Source organism: Camelus dromedarius, chromosome 23 (assembly GCF_036321535.1).
Source record: "Camelus dromedarius isolate mCamDro1 chromosome 23, mCamDro1.pat, whole genome shotgun sequence".
Lineage (NCBI taxonomy): Eukaryota > Metazoa > Chordata > Mammalia > Artiodactyla > Camelidae > Camelus > Camelus dromedarius.
The window spans coordinates 155,789-171,739 of NC_087458.1; the positions used below are offsets into that span (position 1 = coordinate 155,789).

General features: G+C 63.5%; 1 protein-coding gene across 2 annotated transcripts in view; it reads right to left on the reverse strand.

Moving 5' to 3' along the window:
- The window catches only part of ZFPM1 (zinc finger protein, FOG family member 1), a 66,125-nt gene that overhangs the window by 4,275 nt on the left and 45,899 nt on the right, over nt 1–15,951 (reverse strand). For both annotated transcript variants that reach the window (XM_064477662.1, XM_064477661.1), the window contains exons 4-6: nt 12,684–12,817; nt 3,691–3,793; nt 1,638–1,847 (exon numbers count right to left, since the gene is read on the reverse strand). In XM_064477662.1, coding sequence (XP_064333732.1) covers nt 1,638–1,847; nt 3,691–3,793; nt 12,684–12,817 — 447 coding nt within the window. The remainder of the gene's footprint in view (nt 1–1,637; nt 1,848–3,690; nt 3,794–12,683; nt 12,818–15,951) is intronic.

The following is a 15,951-nucleotide window of genomic DNA, read 5'->3' on the forward strand; positions in this document are numbered from 1 at the left end:
CCTTTACTCCTTTCACGGGGAGAAAACTCAGGCCCAGAGTGGTGGAGTGTCAGGAGTTAACCTGGGTCTGATTAAGCTGATTAACTAAGCTTGAGGGTCTTAAGGCCCTTCTGGGCCACCAGTTGGGGCGGGCCCACGCGGGGTAGGGGTCAGTGTCAACAAGACGTCTAGCCCACGGGGACTTCTCAGGTGAAACGCTCTTGGGATGCTGTGGCTCCGAAGTCTCAGACAAAGGGGAGGGAACTTAAGGCCCGGTGAGGCTGCTGGGGCCGGGGCTCCCTGCAGCCCCCAGATGGGCGTGGGGGCAGCCACCACGGGTGGCCTGAGACACCCTTCTGTCTGCGCTTGTCCCCACCCCCTTCCATCTCAGCTGCAACTGTTTGGGTCATGGTAGTAGCCTCCATGCTGACCAGTCCAGGGGTCACATCTCTGCCCTTGGTGTCTACACAGCTGGGCTATGGCAGACTCCTCCCTCAACTCCCGGATCTGGTGTCCGCAGGTCCCGTCTCTCTGGGGGCCTTGTCCTGCCCAGAGCTGCCCTGGCTCTGACCGCACTCTGAGCCCCAGCACATGTCTCCAGTTGCCGCCTGGGCTCCGCTCTAGTGCCTGGCGGGCGTCTCAGGTCAGAAAGTCAGAGCAGGCTCTCCCTGACTCCCTGCCAGCGACAGGACGGACCAGTGTCCACCCGCACAGCTATGCCAAAGCTCTGGGCCTCGTGCTGCTGCCCCCGCCCCCCGGTGGAGCCCTGTTGGCTCCAATGCCCCTCTGTCCTCTGCCTTGGTGCCCCCACCTGGTTCAAACCGTCATCACATTTGACTTGCTTCAAAAGGTCACTTTTTTTCCAATTTTGCAACCCTATGGTCACCACCTAGCAGCTGGGTGATACTAAAACTAAACTGGATCATACCCTTTGCTGCTTGAAAGCCCTTGGTGGGGTCATTTCTCTGAGAAGTCCCAGCCCTGGCTGGTCTGCTCTGGCCACAGTGACCACTGTGTAGGACCTGGCATGCAGATCTCAGCTGGCTGTCCTGTCCAGTGGCTTTCCTGAGCACCCGGCTGAAGTACCCCTGGCCACCGCCCACGGTGATGGATGGAGCCATACCTGCTCCTGCCTCTGCACCTCGGGGACCCAGGGCCTCACCACCTGGTTGAATATGGACATTACACAAGTGTTTGGGGAACAAGCGAGTTCTGTCTGATTCTCAGACCCGCCGAGGCTCCTTGTGAGTGAGCCCCCACCCCAGCTGTCCCCCCCACCCCTGGTGGCTTTGCCGCAGGGGCACTTGGCCCGTGCTTCACGCCTCATAGGTGGAGGCGGCACTGGTGTCTATTGCACGAGGGCAGGGCTGCCCTGGGCGCCCCCATGGTGCGCGTGTCAGACATCGAGATGAGAAACCTGCTTCCCGCCCTCCCCGGGAGGCACCGGGCAGCTGTGTGCTGGGCCTTACCCTACGTCCTGCCCCGGCAGTGTGTGCAGACCGACCACATGGCCCCTCCTGGGGCCCCCACATCTCTGTTCAGGTCCCAGTGGTGACAGATCTCTGCAGATCCTGAGCTGGGTACCACCTGCAGCCCTGTGTCTGGGCTGTACTGGCCCCCCGGGAGTGGAGGTGGGGGAGACACGGCAGGTTACTCACTGTTGACGACCGCTGTGGCGAGGATGGACGCCATGCCGGCCTGCTGGGGCAGGAGCTGGATGTCGGTGTGGGAGGGGGCCGGGCCCTCGGGCTCCATGGGCTCCTTCTTCACAGGGTGGCTGGGGGCTCCGTGGGGCTCGGCCGTGAGGCGCACACACAAGTGTCCACCTGCTGGCACCGGCTTGGTGACCCTGCACCAGAGGGCTTCACCTGTGGCGTAAGGGCATCCGTGATGGAACAGCCACTAGCACCATCCACCACTGCCACTCATCTGCGAAGACCCCCTACCCAACCATCCACCTACCCTCCGGAACCCCTCCACACTGCCTCATCTTAGAGATAAGGGTTTTAAAGGCTGGCGTGAGGGACGGGCCAGGGAGAGGCCACACCTGGGTTTGCAGCTGTGGCCCGCTGGTTTCCATGGTGCACCCTGCGGCAACTAGGTGGTTCCCCAGGTCTGCCTGCCCTGCGCCCATCTGAGCAGTAGGGCCCTTTTCCAGGAGAGGGGCTGCAGAGTGGCTAGGGAGGGCCTAGTAGCCACTCGCCTGGCCTTAGAAGGGCCTCCCCACTCCTTGCATCTCAGCTGGCGTGGCTGTTCCCAAGGCGGCCTGCAGAGGGCAGCCTTGGCCAACAGGACCCAGGCTGAACTGCCCACAGGTCCGTCCACCTCCAGTGTCCGGCACCGAGGCTGCCAGGATACTTCCCCGAGAGGTGCAGGCCTCGCCTGGGCACTGCAGGGACCCTCGTCCTGCCTGGTTAGGTGAGCCTCACTGACCAGGCCAGAACACTGACTGGGCCACGTCCCAACCAGGTGGACAGACCCCCCAGCTGATGACCTGCTGCCAACGCCAGGCCCTGCAGTACCTTCTGGCTGCTCTCCGGGTCCTTAGAGCACCCCTCGGTGGGGAGGAGGGGCCGGGGTTCTCTCCCCTACGGAGGGAGAGACAGGCACGTGGGCGCCATGCTGGCCCAGGCCTCTGGGGGCGATGGCAGGGCAGGTGGGAAGCCTGGGTCCTGGCTGTGCACCTGCAGCGTGCCAGGATGTAGGCCCCCAGATGGGAGGGGCGGGTGTTGGAGCAGCAGCCTAGCTTGGCTCCCTCCCACCCTAGTGGCCTTTGGCTTTGTCCCAAAACAAGAACGCCCCAGGACACTTGGCCCAATGTGCTTGCGAGGAGATGGTGAGGGTGGTGCCCCTAGAACATCCCCTGAAAGTGGAGCCCCCACAGGGGAGTGAGGAGGACTTCCTGTGGGCAGTGGGCGCACGGCCCTCCCCCCACACTGCAGCGCATGCCCCTTGCTTGGCTGTAGAAGCTATCATGTCTTGTCTACATCCTCCCCTGGGCCCTGAGCCTCCTTGTCTGTAGTTGGGGGGTCCCTGCAGCCCTGACACCCTGGTCCTCACACGCTGGGAAGGCCATGCTGTGATTTCCTCAGGAGTCAAACCACCGGGGCCGGCAGGACCTCGGTGTAGACACTGCCCCCGTCCCCATCTGTGTGGCTTAAGCTTTCAACTGAGGAGGTGAGGGGTGGTGAGGACCCCTCTGCTCTCCCTCCTCCCTCCTGGAAGGTGCAGGGATACAGTGGGGACGTGGGGACGTGGGGACGTAGGGGCGGGAGGGCCCAGCTGAATGCCCTGGGTCTGATCAGCTCTTTCCTAGGCCTCATGAAACAGAGGCCCTGAAAGGTGCAGGGACCTGTCCTGGGCCCCATAGCCAGATTTGAACATGGCCCTCATGATCACTCCCTGAGGGGCCAGACTACACCCCCAGCCTAGCCCGCCAGACCCCACCAGCCTGGGTTCCTCAGTGCCCTGGGGAGTCTCCCAGACGCCCTGAGGGCAGACCGGCTTCCTGGGATGCCTGTCCCCCCTCCTGAGGGCAGATGTCCATCCAGCCCAAGACTGGCATTGATCAGGGCCCTGGGGGCGTGCTGGCTATGGGAGCCAGCCCCTCAACTCAGCCCAGACAGGCCACTTTCTCTTTAAGGGCCACCCCAGGGAGAGCCAGCGCCCCCCACATTCCGGAAGGCTGCGAGGAAGCACCAGGATACCAACCCTTCCTGTGGATCTCTGAGTTGGCTTTGGCCTCTGTCAGGGCATGGGGCAGCTTCTTCAGCCAGCAGGCCTCGTCCTCCAGCAGCAGGGTCAGGGCTGGGCTCTGGGGGACAGGAGGGGGCAGTCAGCAAGGACTCAGTCGTGCCCTTGGAACACAGCAGGGAAGGGGGGGTCCATGTGGGGGAAGCCTGAGGGTCTGCCTGGGGGGGTGGCCAGTCCGGGCTGCAGGCCTGAGTCTTGTCAGGTACTGTGCTGGCAACAGAAGCCAGGGTGTCTTCCACGGGTTAAGTGCTTGGTTCTCATGGAGCTTAAGGCCCAGAGAGGTCAAGCAGCTTGCCTGAGGTCACACAGCCAGTGAGCAGCAGAGGGGATTTGCACCCAGACCTCTCTTCGCTCCTTGCTGCCTCATCCCTGGTGGGCCGCTCGGTGCTGTGGTGCAGCCCATGGGGTGCCCGGACCTGGGCAGGGCACAGGCTCCTCCCACACCCCCCCCCAGAGGCCCCCAGAATGAACTCTGAGGGCTGCAGCCAGGATCAGCCCAGATGGGTACTTGCATGTCCTCCCCAACAGTGCGGCCCCTCTCCCTGCTGCAGGTCCCCCTTTGTCCAGTGCATCCTGGGGCTGGCGCACCTCAAGGAACACCTGCCTGGGCCCAGCAGTCCTCTGAGGTCCCCAGAATCAGCATCTGGTCTCCCTGTGACTCCAAGACCCATGTTTGCATGCAGGGTCAGCCCCTCACCCACCTGCCTCACTGGTGGCCTGGAAAGTGGGCAATGTCCTCCCATCTCACAGGTGAGGAGGCTGAGGGGAGAGGGGCAGCTCCCTTGGGGTTGCTGGAAGACCGTGGAGGGCGGTGGCCTGATTTCCGGATCCCTGGCCCCCACCAGGCAGCAGAGGAAACACGCCCCCTGTCCCAACATAGCCTGGTGCTGGGAGGGGGCCAGCCCTTGTCACATCAAGGGGACGAGGCACAGAGCCTGGCCCTGTGTGGCCCCAGGAGTTTGGGGTGACCACTGCCACCCCTCAGGCCCAGCCCCAGGGATTGATGGGTTCTGGATGGCGCCTCTGCCTGGAGGTCCCCACCCTCAGCTGCTGGGCACTGTGGGAAGGCACAGTGCGTTCATGTCCGAGTATTTTCTTTGTTTTAGGTAAATAAATGCCTTTTACTCAAACCTTGTTTATCAGGACCTCTAATGGAAGAACCAGGGTCACTTGGGGTCACCTGGGGGGGGCGAGAGTTGTGCACCCCAGGGACACACGTGGCAGTCAGCCAGGATGCTACCATGGTGGGTAGGCGGGGGCAGGCAATATGTTTCAGGGCGCTCTCTGATGGGTTCTGGCCACCTCCCGACCCAGTCCAAGCCCATGGCGTTACTAGGTTTTGCCTGCAGGGAGCATGTGGGCTCAAGAGCTGGGCATCAGCTCCAGCCCAGGCTTGGCCTCCCTGACTGTGACTTTGGGTAGGGCACTGCCCCTTGACCTGCAGCGGCCTCAGTGCTCCCTGTGTCCTGTCCTCATCCCGTGGCAGACTGGGGCACCCTGGCCAGCGGACCAGCTGCACAGCTCAGTCACGGATCGGTCAAGTGAAGAACAGCCAGCCAGGGGGCCGTGGGAGCAGAGCCCTGTGGTGCCAGCACCGTGCCTGCCTCCCTGCCCTCCGCATCTCTGCACACAGTGATGCCCCAAGCCCGTGTGCTCCCTCGAATGTCCTGGAGCTGCCACTTGCTCCTGGGGGAGGTCGTGTCCCTCTCTGTGACTCAGTTTCCCCCAGGGCACTGAGAGGTAGCAATCTGGGTGAAGCCGTGCCTTTGATCTGTGCCCACCTGGCACATGACCTGCACAAGAGAAACACGAGTCTCGTCCCCTCGCTTCTCCACTCCCTTTGGCCGGCAGAAAACAGAGGGCAGTGGCTGCGTCTTTGGGCCCAGGAGGCTGGTGTCCACTGGGGCACCAGGCCAGCCATCGCCAGATGTCCACTTGGGACAAGCGTCTCCACCAAGGAGGCTGCACAGGGCAGGCTGGTGGCTGGTGGCACCTGCTTTCACAGACAGCTGGCGATTCTGACAGCTGCAGAGCTGGGGGTCCTCACCAGCTGGGGACAGGCTGGGGGCCAAAGTGGAACCAACAAGGCTGGTGCAGCAGCCAGTGACCGGTGGCTCCCCCAACCTGGCTGGCCGGGGCAGCCGACCAGCAGCTCTCAGCCAGGCAGAGGCGGGGGCCTCCCCGAGTCCCTAATGAATATTAATGAGCGGAGGAGAGAGAAAAAAATTAATCTGCCTGATTCTCCGATGGGTGCTGCGGTAACGATATGAAATCTAATTATTCGTCCCAATATTTCTAAACCTTCAAACCGAGACTGACAGCCTCCCGGTCGGTTTAATGCTTATCACTCCCGGGAGCGGCCTGTTCGTGGTGTGATAAAAGCGCCCGCGCACAGCTCTGCTGACGCTGCAGAACCCCTCGTCTCCGCACACGCCCGCCCGAGTGCAGGGGAGATGGCCGGCCGCGCTCCCCCGGCCCTGTGCCTCCTGCCGGGAGCGGCCCGTTGCCGGGGGGGCTGCCCCGGGCGGGCTGGGTGCCTGTGAGGACAGCCGAGGAGGAGGGGACGTGGGGACCTGGGGGAGCTTGCACCCTGCACCCCGGGCGGGGAACAGGAGATCCAGGCTTCGACCCCTTAGCCCTTCACCCTCGTTCCCTCAGCCCTGAACACTGGGAGGGGCCTCCCCCTCCCACTTAAATGGGGAAGGCTGAGACCACCATCTCCAGCCTCCCAACCTGCGCTTGGCTCTAGGGGTGCAGGGTCCAGCACCCCACAGGGAGGGGAGCCGGCCCCGCCCAGCCTGCCGCTGCCCTGTCCCCGGGGCGCAGCGTGCACAAGCCAGCTCTGGTCCTGGGCAGCTGGACCGCAACACGCGGGGCTGCTGCAGCCCACCCCCTGCCCCAGGAGCCTGCCTGGGGACCGAGGGCAGATTTCAAACTCTACTCTCCTGGTGGAGAGGCTGCCAAGTTATTTACTTTCTCCCCTGCCCAGCCCTAGTACCGAGCAGCCCTGGAACAGAAGCCCTGTTCTCTGGTGTTGAAGGCGCCAGGCCAAGGTGGGCCCCCTTCCCGGCTCTGCCATGGGCAGCGGGGTGCGAGCCTGGCCCTTCTGCCGAAACTATTAAAGATGTGTGGCCGCCAGGCACCTTCCCTCCATGGTGCCCCCAGGCTCACTGCTGGTCTGGGTCCAGCTTGCCCTGGACAGGCCATGTCCAGGCTTGGTAAGAAACTCGGCTGCCTGCCTGGCCTGCAGCGCTCGGGGTCGCCGTCCCTCCCTCCTGACTGCAGGCAGCCCCACCCAGCCCCCGGGGTAGCAGGCGGGCACTTTAAATTCTCTGGGTGCATCTGAGAACCCTTGTTGTTCGCCAACAAAGAGGTCAGTGTCTGGATTCTGTGACTGCCGATAACCATCAGAAACCCTATCTCCGCCGCATCCGCTGTGACAGCCGCATCTGAGGCTGTTCCCAAACTCCGTTGTGCGTTGCTCGAAGCAGTGTCGCAGGGAGAGGGTGGCCCAGGGAGCCAGACAGCCCTGCAGAAGCCCTCCCCCAGGTCACTGCAGGCACGTCCACCAGAGGTCAGGACTGGGGCTGGGGTGGGCTCTGATCCGGGCCCCACCCATCTGTCCGTCAGCCCATCCTGAGAAGCCCCCACCTGCCTCCCACTGACCATCGCGGGAGACAACCACCTCCACCCTGTCTCCCCCAGACCCTGTGAAGAACCCATTTCCCAGGCAAGGAGACTGAGGCCCACAGAGGTGGTGACACCCAAGGCCACCGGAAGCGGCTGCATGCCCACAGGCCCAGAAGCCAGGCCTGAGAGACCTTTGCTGCATCTCTGCAGACTCCCTGTTCCCTCCATCCACTCATTCATGCATTCATCCCCTCCCTCATTTGGTGAACAGCCCCGAGGGCCTGCTGTGGGCCAGCTGCGGGGGCAGTGTGAACAGAACGTGGGCAGAGCTGTGTGGACGGCGGGGCGCGAGGACACCTGGGGAGGACGTGGCCCCAGCCCCTTTCCCTCGGCTCAAAGCAGGGGCCACCGAAGGATGGGCCTCCTCAGTTCTCAGCTGGGGTCTTTCTGGAGTAGACTCCGGGACCCCAAGAGGCCAGTCTGAGTTGACGCTGTGGCCAGAGCCCCTCCACACCCGCAGGGCCTCCCCAATCCTGCGGCACCCCAGCCCCTCCGGCTGCAGGCAGGAGACAGGTGTGGACAGGAAGGGGGCCAGGGATCCAGGGAGGCCAGTGGCGGGTCTCCTGTCTGGGGCTTGTCCCCAGGAGGGAGTCCACCTCTCAGAGAGCCCCACGCTACCCTCTTCCTGGCCATGGGGCTCCAGCCAAGCCCAGACCTGACCATCCCCCAGGGACTGACCTTGGCTGGGCCTGGCCCTACACCTGTTAGCTCTGCAGAGCGGGCTGAACACGGCCCACAAAGATGTGTCCACCTGGAGCCTGGGAACGTGACCGTGTTTGCAAAAAGTCTTTGCAGGTGTGATTAAATGAAGGCTAAGCCAGGTGAAACCACCCCGGGTGGCCAGGTGGGCGCTGAATCCAATGACAAGTGTCCTGAGAGGAGGGGGAACACAGGCAGAGGCTGGGGCTGATTCGTCTCCAAGCCAAGGAGCCCCAAGGATCACCAGGGCCCAGAAGCCGGACACAGGCCTGGAACGCACTGTCTCCTCGGAGACCCCAGGAGGAGCCACTCTGCCAACACCAGGACCAGGAGAATGTGACTGCGTCAGATGCCCACGTGGGGTCCTCTGTGTCAGCAGCCATACGTGCTGGCCCTCTCTGCCTCAGTTTCCCCATCTGTGTAATGGGGCAGTCGGAACAGCCCCTCACAGCCAAGGAGGGTCAACAGAGTGTCAGTGTGCAGCTCTAGCCCAGGGCCCACTGGGGAAAGACTGCTGTGGTCCTTGGGACAGTTGGTCTGGGCCAGGCCACACCCCAGTTAATGTGGGAGGGGAGGGGGCACAGCTGCAGGGCCTTGCCCGTGGGGCCATGGGACCCAGTGGGCTGCTGGGTCCCCTGGGTGGGGGACATGGGCTGCGAGAGGCTCCTGAGGGCTGGCAGAGCCGGTGAGCAAGGAGGCAGGGGCACGGGCAGGACTGACCGGCAGACCTGGTCCAGGGCCAGTGCCCAGGCCTGACGGCACTGTCAGGGCACATCCACACGTGCTGGGCAGGAACACCGAGGCTGGACGGCTACGGCCAGCAGCAGGCACCCTGGCACATGGGGAGCAGGACCCCCCGACGTGGAACGCACAAACGTCCCAGCAGGCGAGAGAAGCAGGACGCAGAGGGCTCACAGTGCCACCCCGTCCCATCTGGCGAAGGAGGGCCCGCAGCACCTATCCTGGGCCGGGTGTCTCTGCTGCCCTCTGGCCAGGGCTCAGCCTGCCATGAGGTTTGGCTCCACCAGGCAATGATCGCGGACACCAGCCTTTGGGGCATCCCGCTTGGAGGGCCTCTCAGAGCCCCTGGTGCCCAGGAGGGGGCTGGGGAGGCCCACCAAAGCCCCTCCCGCCATGCTGAGCCCTGGGCGAAGGCTCACCTGAGGCCCCACGTCGGCCTCCCAGGCAGGGGTGTGCCAGCCAGGGGTCCCTCCCAGCTCTCACTGCTGTCACGGCGGCCTCGTGGCTAAAGGGTGAGCCACAGGGGACGACAGGACAGCCAGGTGGAACAAGGCTGGGGGGCCCGTTTGCTCACTTGCTCACTCATTGGCTCGTTTGTCCGCCCACCCGTCCATCACACATCCGCTCCCTGCCCCCGACATCCACCCTGAGCACTTCTCTTGTATCTGAGCACAAGGTTTAGAGCTGGCTGGGTTTCCGGCAGTGGAGGCCACAGCTGGATCCAGGGCGGGGGTCCTGCCCCAGGTCACAGCACACTGGTGCCAGAACCCACTCTCAGCCCTCGGCCAGGCTCTGTGCACTGTGTCCGTCCAGCATGTGTGGGGACTGTGGGGGGAGCCGCCCTGTCCCCCTCTGGCCTGCAAGTGGCCTGGGCCTGAGGGGACCAGTGGAGAAGGGTTACCAGGCCCCATGGGCACCCCCCACTTCCCCCTCCAAGCAGCAGAGACAGGCGGCCTGGGGGTGGGCGCAGGACGACTTGGGGCGGGGTGAGTGGGGGGCGCCAGAACCCACCCGCTGGGCTTCATAAGGGGCCTGCTGAAACGTTAGCAAAAATATTTAGACAATAAATGAAGTATCGGGAAAGCAGGCATATCTTTAAGAAATCAATCATCTTGTACGTGTGTCTGGACACTTGGCGCCAAGGCGGAGATAGCGCCTGCTGGGGAGATAAGGGTTAATCAAGGATTTAATTCTGTGCAGATAAAGCCACAGGGAAGAGCAGGCAGGCCCCTTCCTCCTTGGCTCCTATGCACACGCCTCAGAGGCCGGCTTCTCTGGCCCCAGCTCCCTCGGACGCTATCTCTCTGCCTGGAGAGGGTTTCCAGCCTCGTGCAAGTCTCCCCAGGCTGACCTGCTCCCCAGGCCCCATGAAGACAAAACCTCCAGAGAGGAGGCTGCAGGCTGGAGGGGAGGCCCAGGCGGGGCCCAGGGGGGCCACGGCGGGCGTCCTGGGACTGGCGCGGGTGTCTCTGGCCCCCCAGCCCAGCCCTGCAGGGGTCTCTAGGGCTGGGCAGACACAAGGGCCAATTCTCCCTCTGCCATTTGATCCCAGTGACTTCAGCAAGTCACCAAACCTCTTGGAACCTCAGTTTCCTCATTTGTAAAGTGGGAACAGTGGTGCCTGCCTCATGGGGGTGGGGTGGAGAAGACAGGGCCAGGTGTGAGGATGTGTGCACAGCAGTGTGTGTGGAGTGAGTCTGGAACACACTCCTGTCCGTCTCAGAAGGGGCCGATTGTCCCCAAGGAGGGAGCAGAGGTGAGAGGTGCAGGCCTCACTCAGAACACGCCGAAGTTCCCAGTCCTTGACCATCCTGCCTTTGTCCAGTTACTGCTTACGGTTTTCTTGACACTCTGGGGGTTCAGGGAGGAGCCACCGAGCTCCCATTAACTGCCCCACAACAGCCTGACTGCTGGTTGCATATCTCCAGTGACGGGGAGCTCACTGCCTACAGAGACTGCTCTCAACACCACAGCCTCCCGAAATCTCACTCCTTCCACAGAGCTGAAACCCCTGGGGTTTCCGCTGTTTCCTCCCCTCTTGGAGCCACGGGACAAGAGGGTCACCCCTCCCACAGGGCTGCTGGCTACACTGCCCACCGGCCAGGCCCTGTGGCAAGCACCAGTGCGGGTCACTGCATTTAATCCGCCCGTCTGCCCTGGGCCACCAGCTTCCCCACTTCACAGACAAGCTGCAGCTCTGCCCACCCTCTCCTCTGCGGGGAGAGTGGAGGGTCTGCAAGCTCAGGCCTCAAGGGCCCTTGAGGGCTTCCTGGGACCCCTGAGTTCCCAAAGGCTGAGGAGACAGAAGCTTGGAGAGGTGGGGCCTGCCTGGGGGCACATAGCAAAATAGCCACAAGGCAGGAGACCCAGGAATCTGGACCCGGCGCCGCAGGGACAGCCTGGCTAGAAGGTGGGTGCCCTCGGAGACTCCCACCGACTCATGAGTGGTCTGGGCAAGCACCTGCCCCTCTGAGCCTGGCCACTTAGCTGTGACTGGTGCCTGGGTTGCACGTTTGGACACCTTCAACCTCCTGAGGCCCCAAGCCCCAGCTCCGAGATTCTGACTCAGCATGACCAACAGCCCAGGTTTTAGTGCACACAGGAGTGGGTGGGGGCTGGGAGCAGCAGTCTGAGGGTCTGCAGCTGGGGATTCTGCCCACGGCTCCCCACCAGCCCCATGGACACTGCTGCAGGCTGAGCTCCAGGGGCCTCGGTTTCCTCGGCTGAGTGATGGGGGCTCTGACTGCCAGGTTGGAGCTGGTTAGAGATGTCAGGGCAGCACTTGGCCTCCAGGTGCAGGGGAGCTCTGCCGTCACAGCCTTGCCCCTGCCACTGAAGGCCAACCACAGGCCCACGAGACCTAGCACCATGGGGCGCCTGCCAGCAGTTCGTACCCTAGATCCGGCCACATCTGAATGCCACATCAGAAATCAAAAGGCATGGTGAAGGGCGCCCCCTGGATGTTCGTCACGCACGGCTCCTCCCCGCTCCCAGCACAGCGCAGGTGCCCGCTGCACTGCCCCACAGTTTGCTTCCCATACATTGATGCCTTTCTTGACTGAAACGTTTTCTAGAAGGAGCCTTGACACCCCTGAAAGAGGACGCAGGAACTGCCTGCCACAGAGGGCAGCTCAGAAGTAGCCTGGGGGGGACTGGCATGTGCCGGCGGTGCTCAGATGCCAATGGCGCCCTCTTGCTGTCATCAGGAGGACCCACAGGCACAGAGACGGAACGGATCTCACCTTCTGTTGCAGCTGCCCCCAAGCACCCAGAAAACCACCTTGCTTACCACCAGGGGTGGCCCCCCCCCGTGAAGTCCAGTGCCAAGGGGCAGTCCCTGCCTGCCTCCCGCGCCACAGGCCAGGTCCAGCCCCCTCACCCCGGGCTCCTTATTTCCTCCCCTTGATTGATTTTTTCCTTCTCTGCCCCACCAACTTCTACTCAACCATAAGGGCCTGTTTAAAAAATCCCTTCTTCCAGGGAGCCCTCCCTGCATCACGTTCAGGTCCCGTAGGCCCCACATCATCTCCTCCAGGCAGCCCTCCCTGTGTTACCCTGAGGTCCCATAGGCCGCACGTCGCCACCTCCAGACAGCTCTCCCCATGCTCTCAGGCAGTTAACTCCTCCCGGCCCTCCTGGCACCAACACCTCATGCCCACATCTCCTGACACATTTCACACGGACGGGCAGGAGCTCCTGGGCTGGAGTCCAACCCGGACTTGGCTCAAGGGAGATGAAGGGGCCTGTGTCCTCGGCTGGACACTGTCCTGGCCACTGCCCTGCGGCTGGTAGACTGACTGGCTGGGATCGGGGCTCCTTACCAGTTCTGCCTGCCTGGGGGACGAGGCTCTGGTCTGGATGCTCCCACAGAATGGGCCCCAGGACAGGCCCTCGGCGAGGCTGCATCGAGCCTGCACGCATGTCTGTCCGTCCTGCAGCACCAGCTCCAGCTCGTCTGTGGGGAGAGACGTCAGAGGTGTGAGGAATGCCTGGCTGCTCAGGTCCGGTCCAGCCCTGCAGCCCTGTCCCCCTGGGAGCAGTCAGGGCTGAGGGCAGAGGAGGGAGGGCAGGAGGGAGGGAGCGCCTGGACCCAGGTTATGGGGATGGCGGCTGGTGCGGGGTCTGGGGACCAGGCCAGCCCCTGCAGTGGGACTTTTTCTGGGGGAGGACAGGCTGCAGACGCAGGACAGCGTGGGGCTGCAGCTGGAGCAGAGCAGGTGGGCGCGCACCTCAGGGGCCAAGGCTGCTCTGCTGGAACACGTGTGTCTCGTGCAGCCCAGGGTGCACAAATGGGGCCAGGTCACCCTGCTGCTTACGTCAGTGGGGGGCACAGAGCAGAGGACAAGGACATCGACGAGACCTGCCTCCCATCCCCCACCCCCAGTCCTCCCAGCCCCTTCCCGTTGGCTTGGGCCCCGAGTCTGCAGCAAGCCTGGGCAGGCAGCCGGGCCTCGGTTTGCCGGTCTACAAGATGGGGACCCCACACGCCCTACTTCTGGGGCTGGTGTGAGGATTGAACGAGTTTATCCCCCTAGCATCTCAGCACAGCACCTGGCAGAGGGGACCAGGCCCAGAGCCACGCTCCCCCGACAAGGCCCTCAGGACAGCCAGCCTGCGCCTGGGCAGCTCTGAAGTCAGCCCCGTTCTCTCCCTGCAGATCAGCAGGGCCCCAGCATGCGGCCCCCCCTCCAGGCCCTCCACGTGCTCCTGGGGAATGTGTGGACCTGGCTCCAGCTGAGGCCAGCCGCCGCCTGTCTGTGTGGCCTGTCGCCCCGCTGAGGGTGTAGGGCTGTCCAGGGGGCACAGCTGCCTTGCTGTGGGTGGGGCCGGGCTCCCAGGTGCCGGCGGCCTGGCTGGGGTAGCGGCATCTGTGGCAGGCCACGCGCAGGACTCTGCCACGTTTCTGTGGACAGATGGGCCTCTACCGTGAGCCCCACCACTGCCTTTGCAGGGGGCAGGGCCGTGGGGTCAGACAGGGTCTGCAGTCGGGCCTCACTGAATGACCCACGTGATCTTGTGATGAAGGCTGAATGGTGGCCCCCAAAAGACACACTCGCCCAGAACCTGTGAATGTGCCCTTATTTGTAAAAAGGGTCTGTGCAGCTGGGGTTAATATGGGATCTCAAGATGAGTGTCTGGATTATCTGGTGCGCCCTGAAGCCAACGACAAATGTCCCCGTAAGAGACACAGTAAAGGTGGCCACGTGAAGGCAGAGGCAGAGGCAGAGACCTGGAGCGTCCAGAGGGAGTGCAGCTCTGCCCATACCCTGATTTGGGGCTTCTGGCTCCAGACCGTGGGAGAACAGACTTCTGATGCTTTAAGGCACCCAGGTAGTGCACATTTGCCCAGGCCGCCCTGGGAGACTCACACCTGGCAGGTTACCTGCCTCCTCGAGCCTCAGCCTCTTCATTGGACAAGGGGGTGATGGTGGCCATGCCCTCAGAGGGCGGTCCCTCCCCAGGCAGGCGGGGCCACCTTGTGCCCTGGGAGCCACCTGGGCCCACAGAGGCCTCACGTGGCCTGGCCTGGGCCCTGACTGAGTACTGCTGTGTTGGCCCCACTTCCTGGATCCCCAGTCAGGCAGGCTGTGGCCTTAATGGGCCCGATTATCAGATAACGGCCGGCCTAATGGTAGAGATAACGTGTAAATATGCCAGGAGGCCCAGCTAAAATGTCTAACTGCGTCCTTGTCTTCTCCAGGGCAGATAAGATGGCAGGGGACCAGGACGAGGCTAGGAGGCGGCACCCTTTCTCAGCCTCGCGGAGAGGCCCGCCCACACGGGGCTGTGTCTTCTGCCAGTGGAGCCAGGATGCCTGGGTCCCGGCCAGGACTCTGCCCACGGGCCAGCCCCTCCCCGGGCCCTGTAGGGTGCCCAGTGGGCACGCGGTCACCTGTTCCTGCTCAGACGGCCCTGTGACGCCCCCCCCACCGACAGACGAGGAAGCCGTGGCCCCCAGAGGGCCTGCCGCTGGCAGCAGGGTGCCAGAATCTGAACCCAGGCCCCCTGGCTCCACATGCTGACCTGGGCTTCTGGCCCCTGGCATCCTGGGCGGGTCTGAGGCTCTGGTCCCCCAGCCGGCTTGCCCCAGGGGATGGGCATCTGTAGGGAGAGGCTTTCTAAAGGCAAGCTTGCTGGGCACTCATTTGCCTGTCCAGACGCCTGATGGGCCCACGCTGTTTCTGAGGCTGGCGAGGAGCCCACCATGGGCTGGGCTTCTGCCCCGCCCACCCCCTACCATTCTGCCAACTCCAAGCAGAGGGGTCAAGGCAGAATCATCCAGAATTCTAACGCCGTGCCCTGCCCCCATCTGGACACAGCTCCCTCTGAGCCTCATGGGAGGCCCTCACTTGGGCCTCAGAATTGGGGTGCCCACATGCCTCCCTGGGGCCACAGACAAGCCAGGGACAGGCCCTTTCCCTTCCAGTGCCTCGGGCCTGCTCCTGGTCTTGTCGGGCACGAGGCCCCACCAGGAGCCAGTGCTTTCCTTCGGGGGGCCAATGTCCGCCTTCCCCGAGGTGGGGGACTTGGAATTCTGTTCAGTCTTCCCAGACTGGGGGCCAGGGGATGCAGGCGGCTAGCCCAGGTCACTCTGTGGGCAGGAAGGGAAGTGGGTGCAGCCCAGGGCCCCCAGTCTGCCCCTGACTCGGTGCACCTGTGGGATCCCGAGGCCCCTCAGAGCCCTCACGGCCATGGAGGAAAGGGGCAGAGCCAGTGAGCACCCCCCAACCCTGCGCACCCACAGGCAAACCGCCATGTTCCCTAATCAGAACCCCAGGCTGGCGGCCTGGCCCCAGATAACAGTATGGCTGCCACTCCATCTTCTGGGTATCACGCACCACCAGAGACGGGACAGCTTCTGATAAAGGCAGCCGTTCTGCACAACTGGGGGCAGAACCCACCCATTGGGTTGCTGGGGGCTGCTCAAGGCCTGGGAAAGGCAGGGAGACCAGGGATCCAGGGGATGTGGGCTGGGACTGGGCACTGGCCATCATCAGAACCCACCCTCTGGTCCAGGGGAAGCCATCTCAGAGGGGCTGTGCATTAGAAAGGTGGCCCTCATGCAGGGCCACAGCAGGTGCCTGGCTT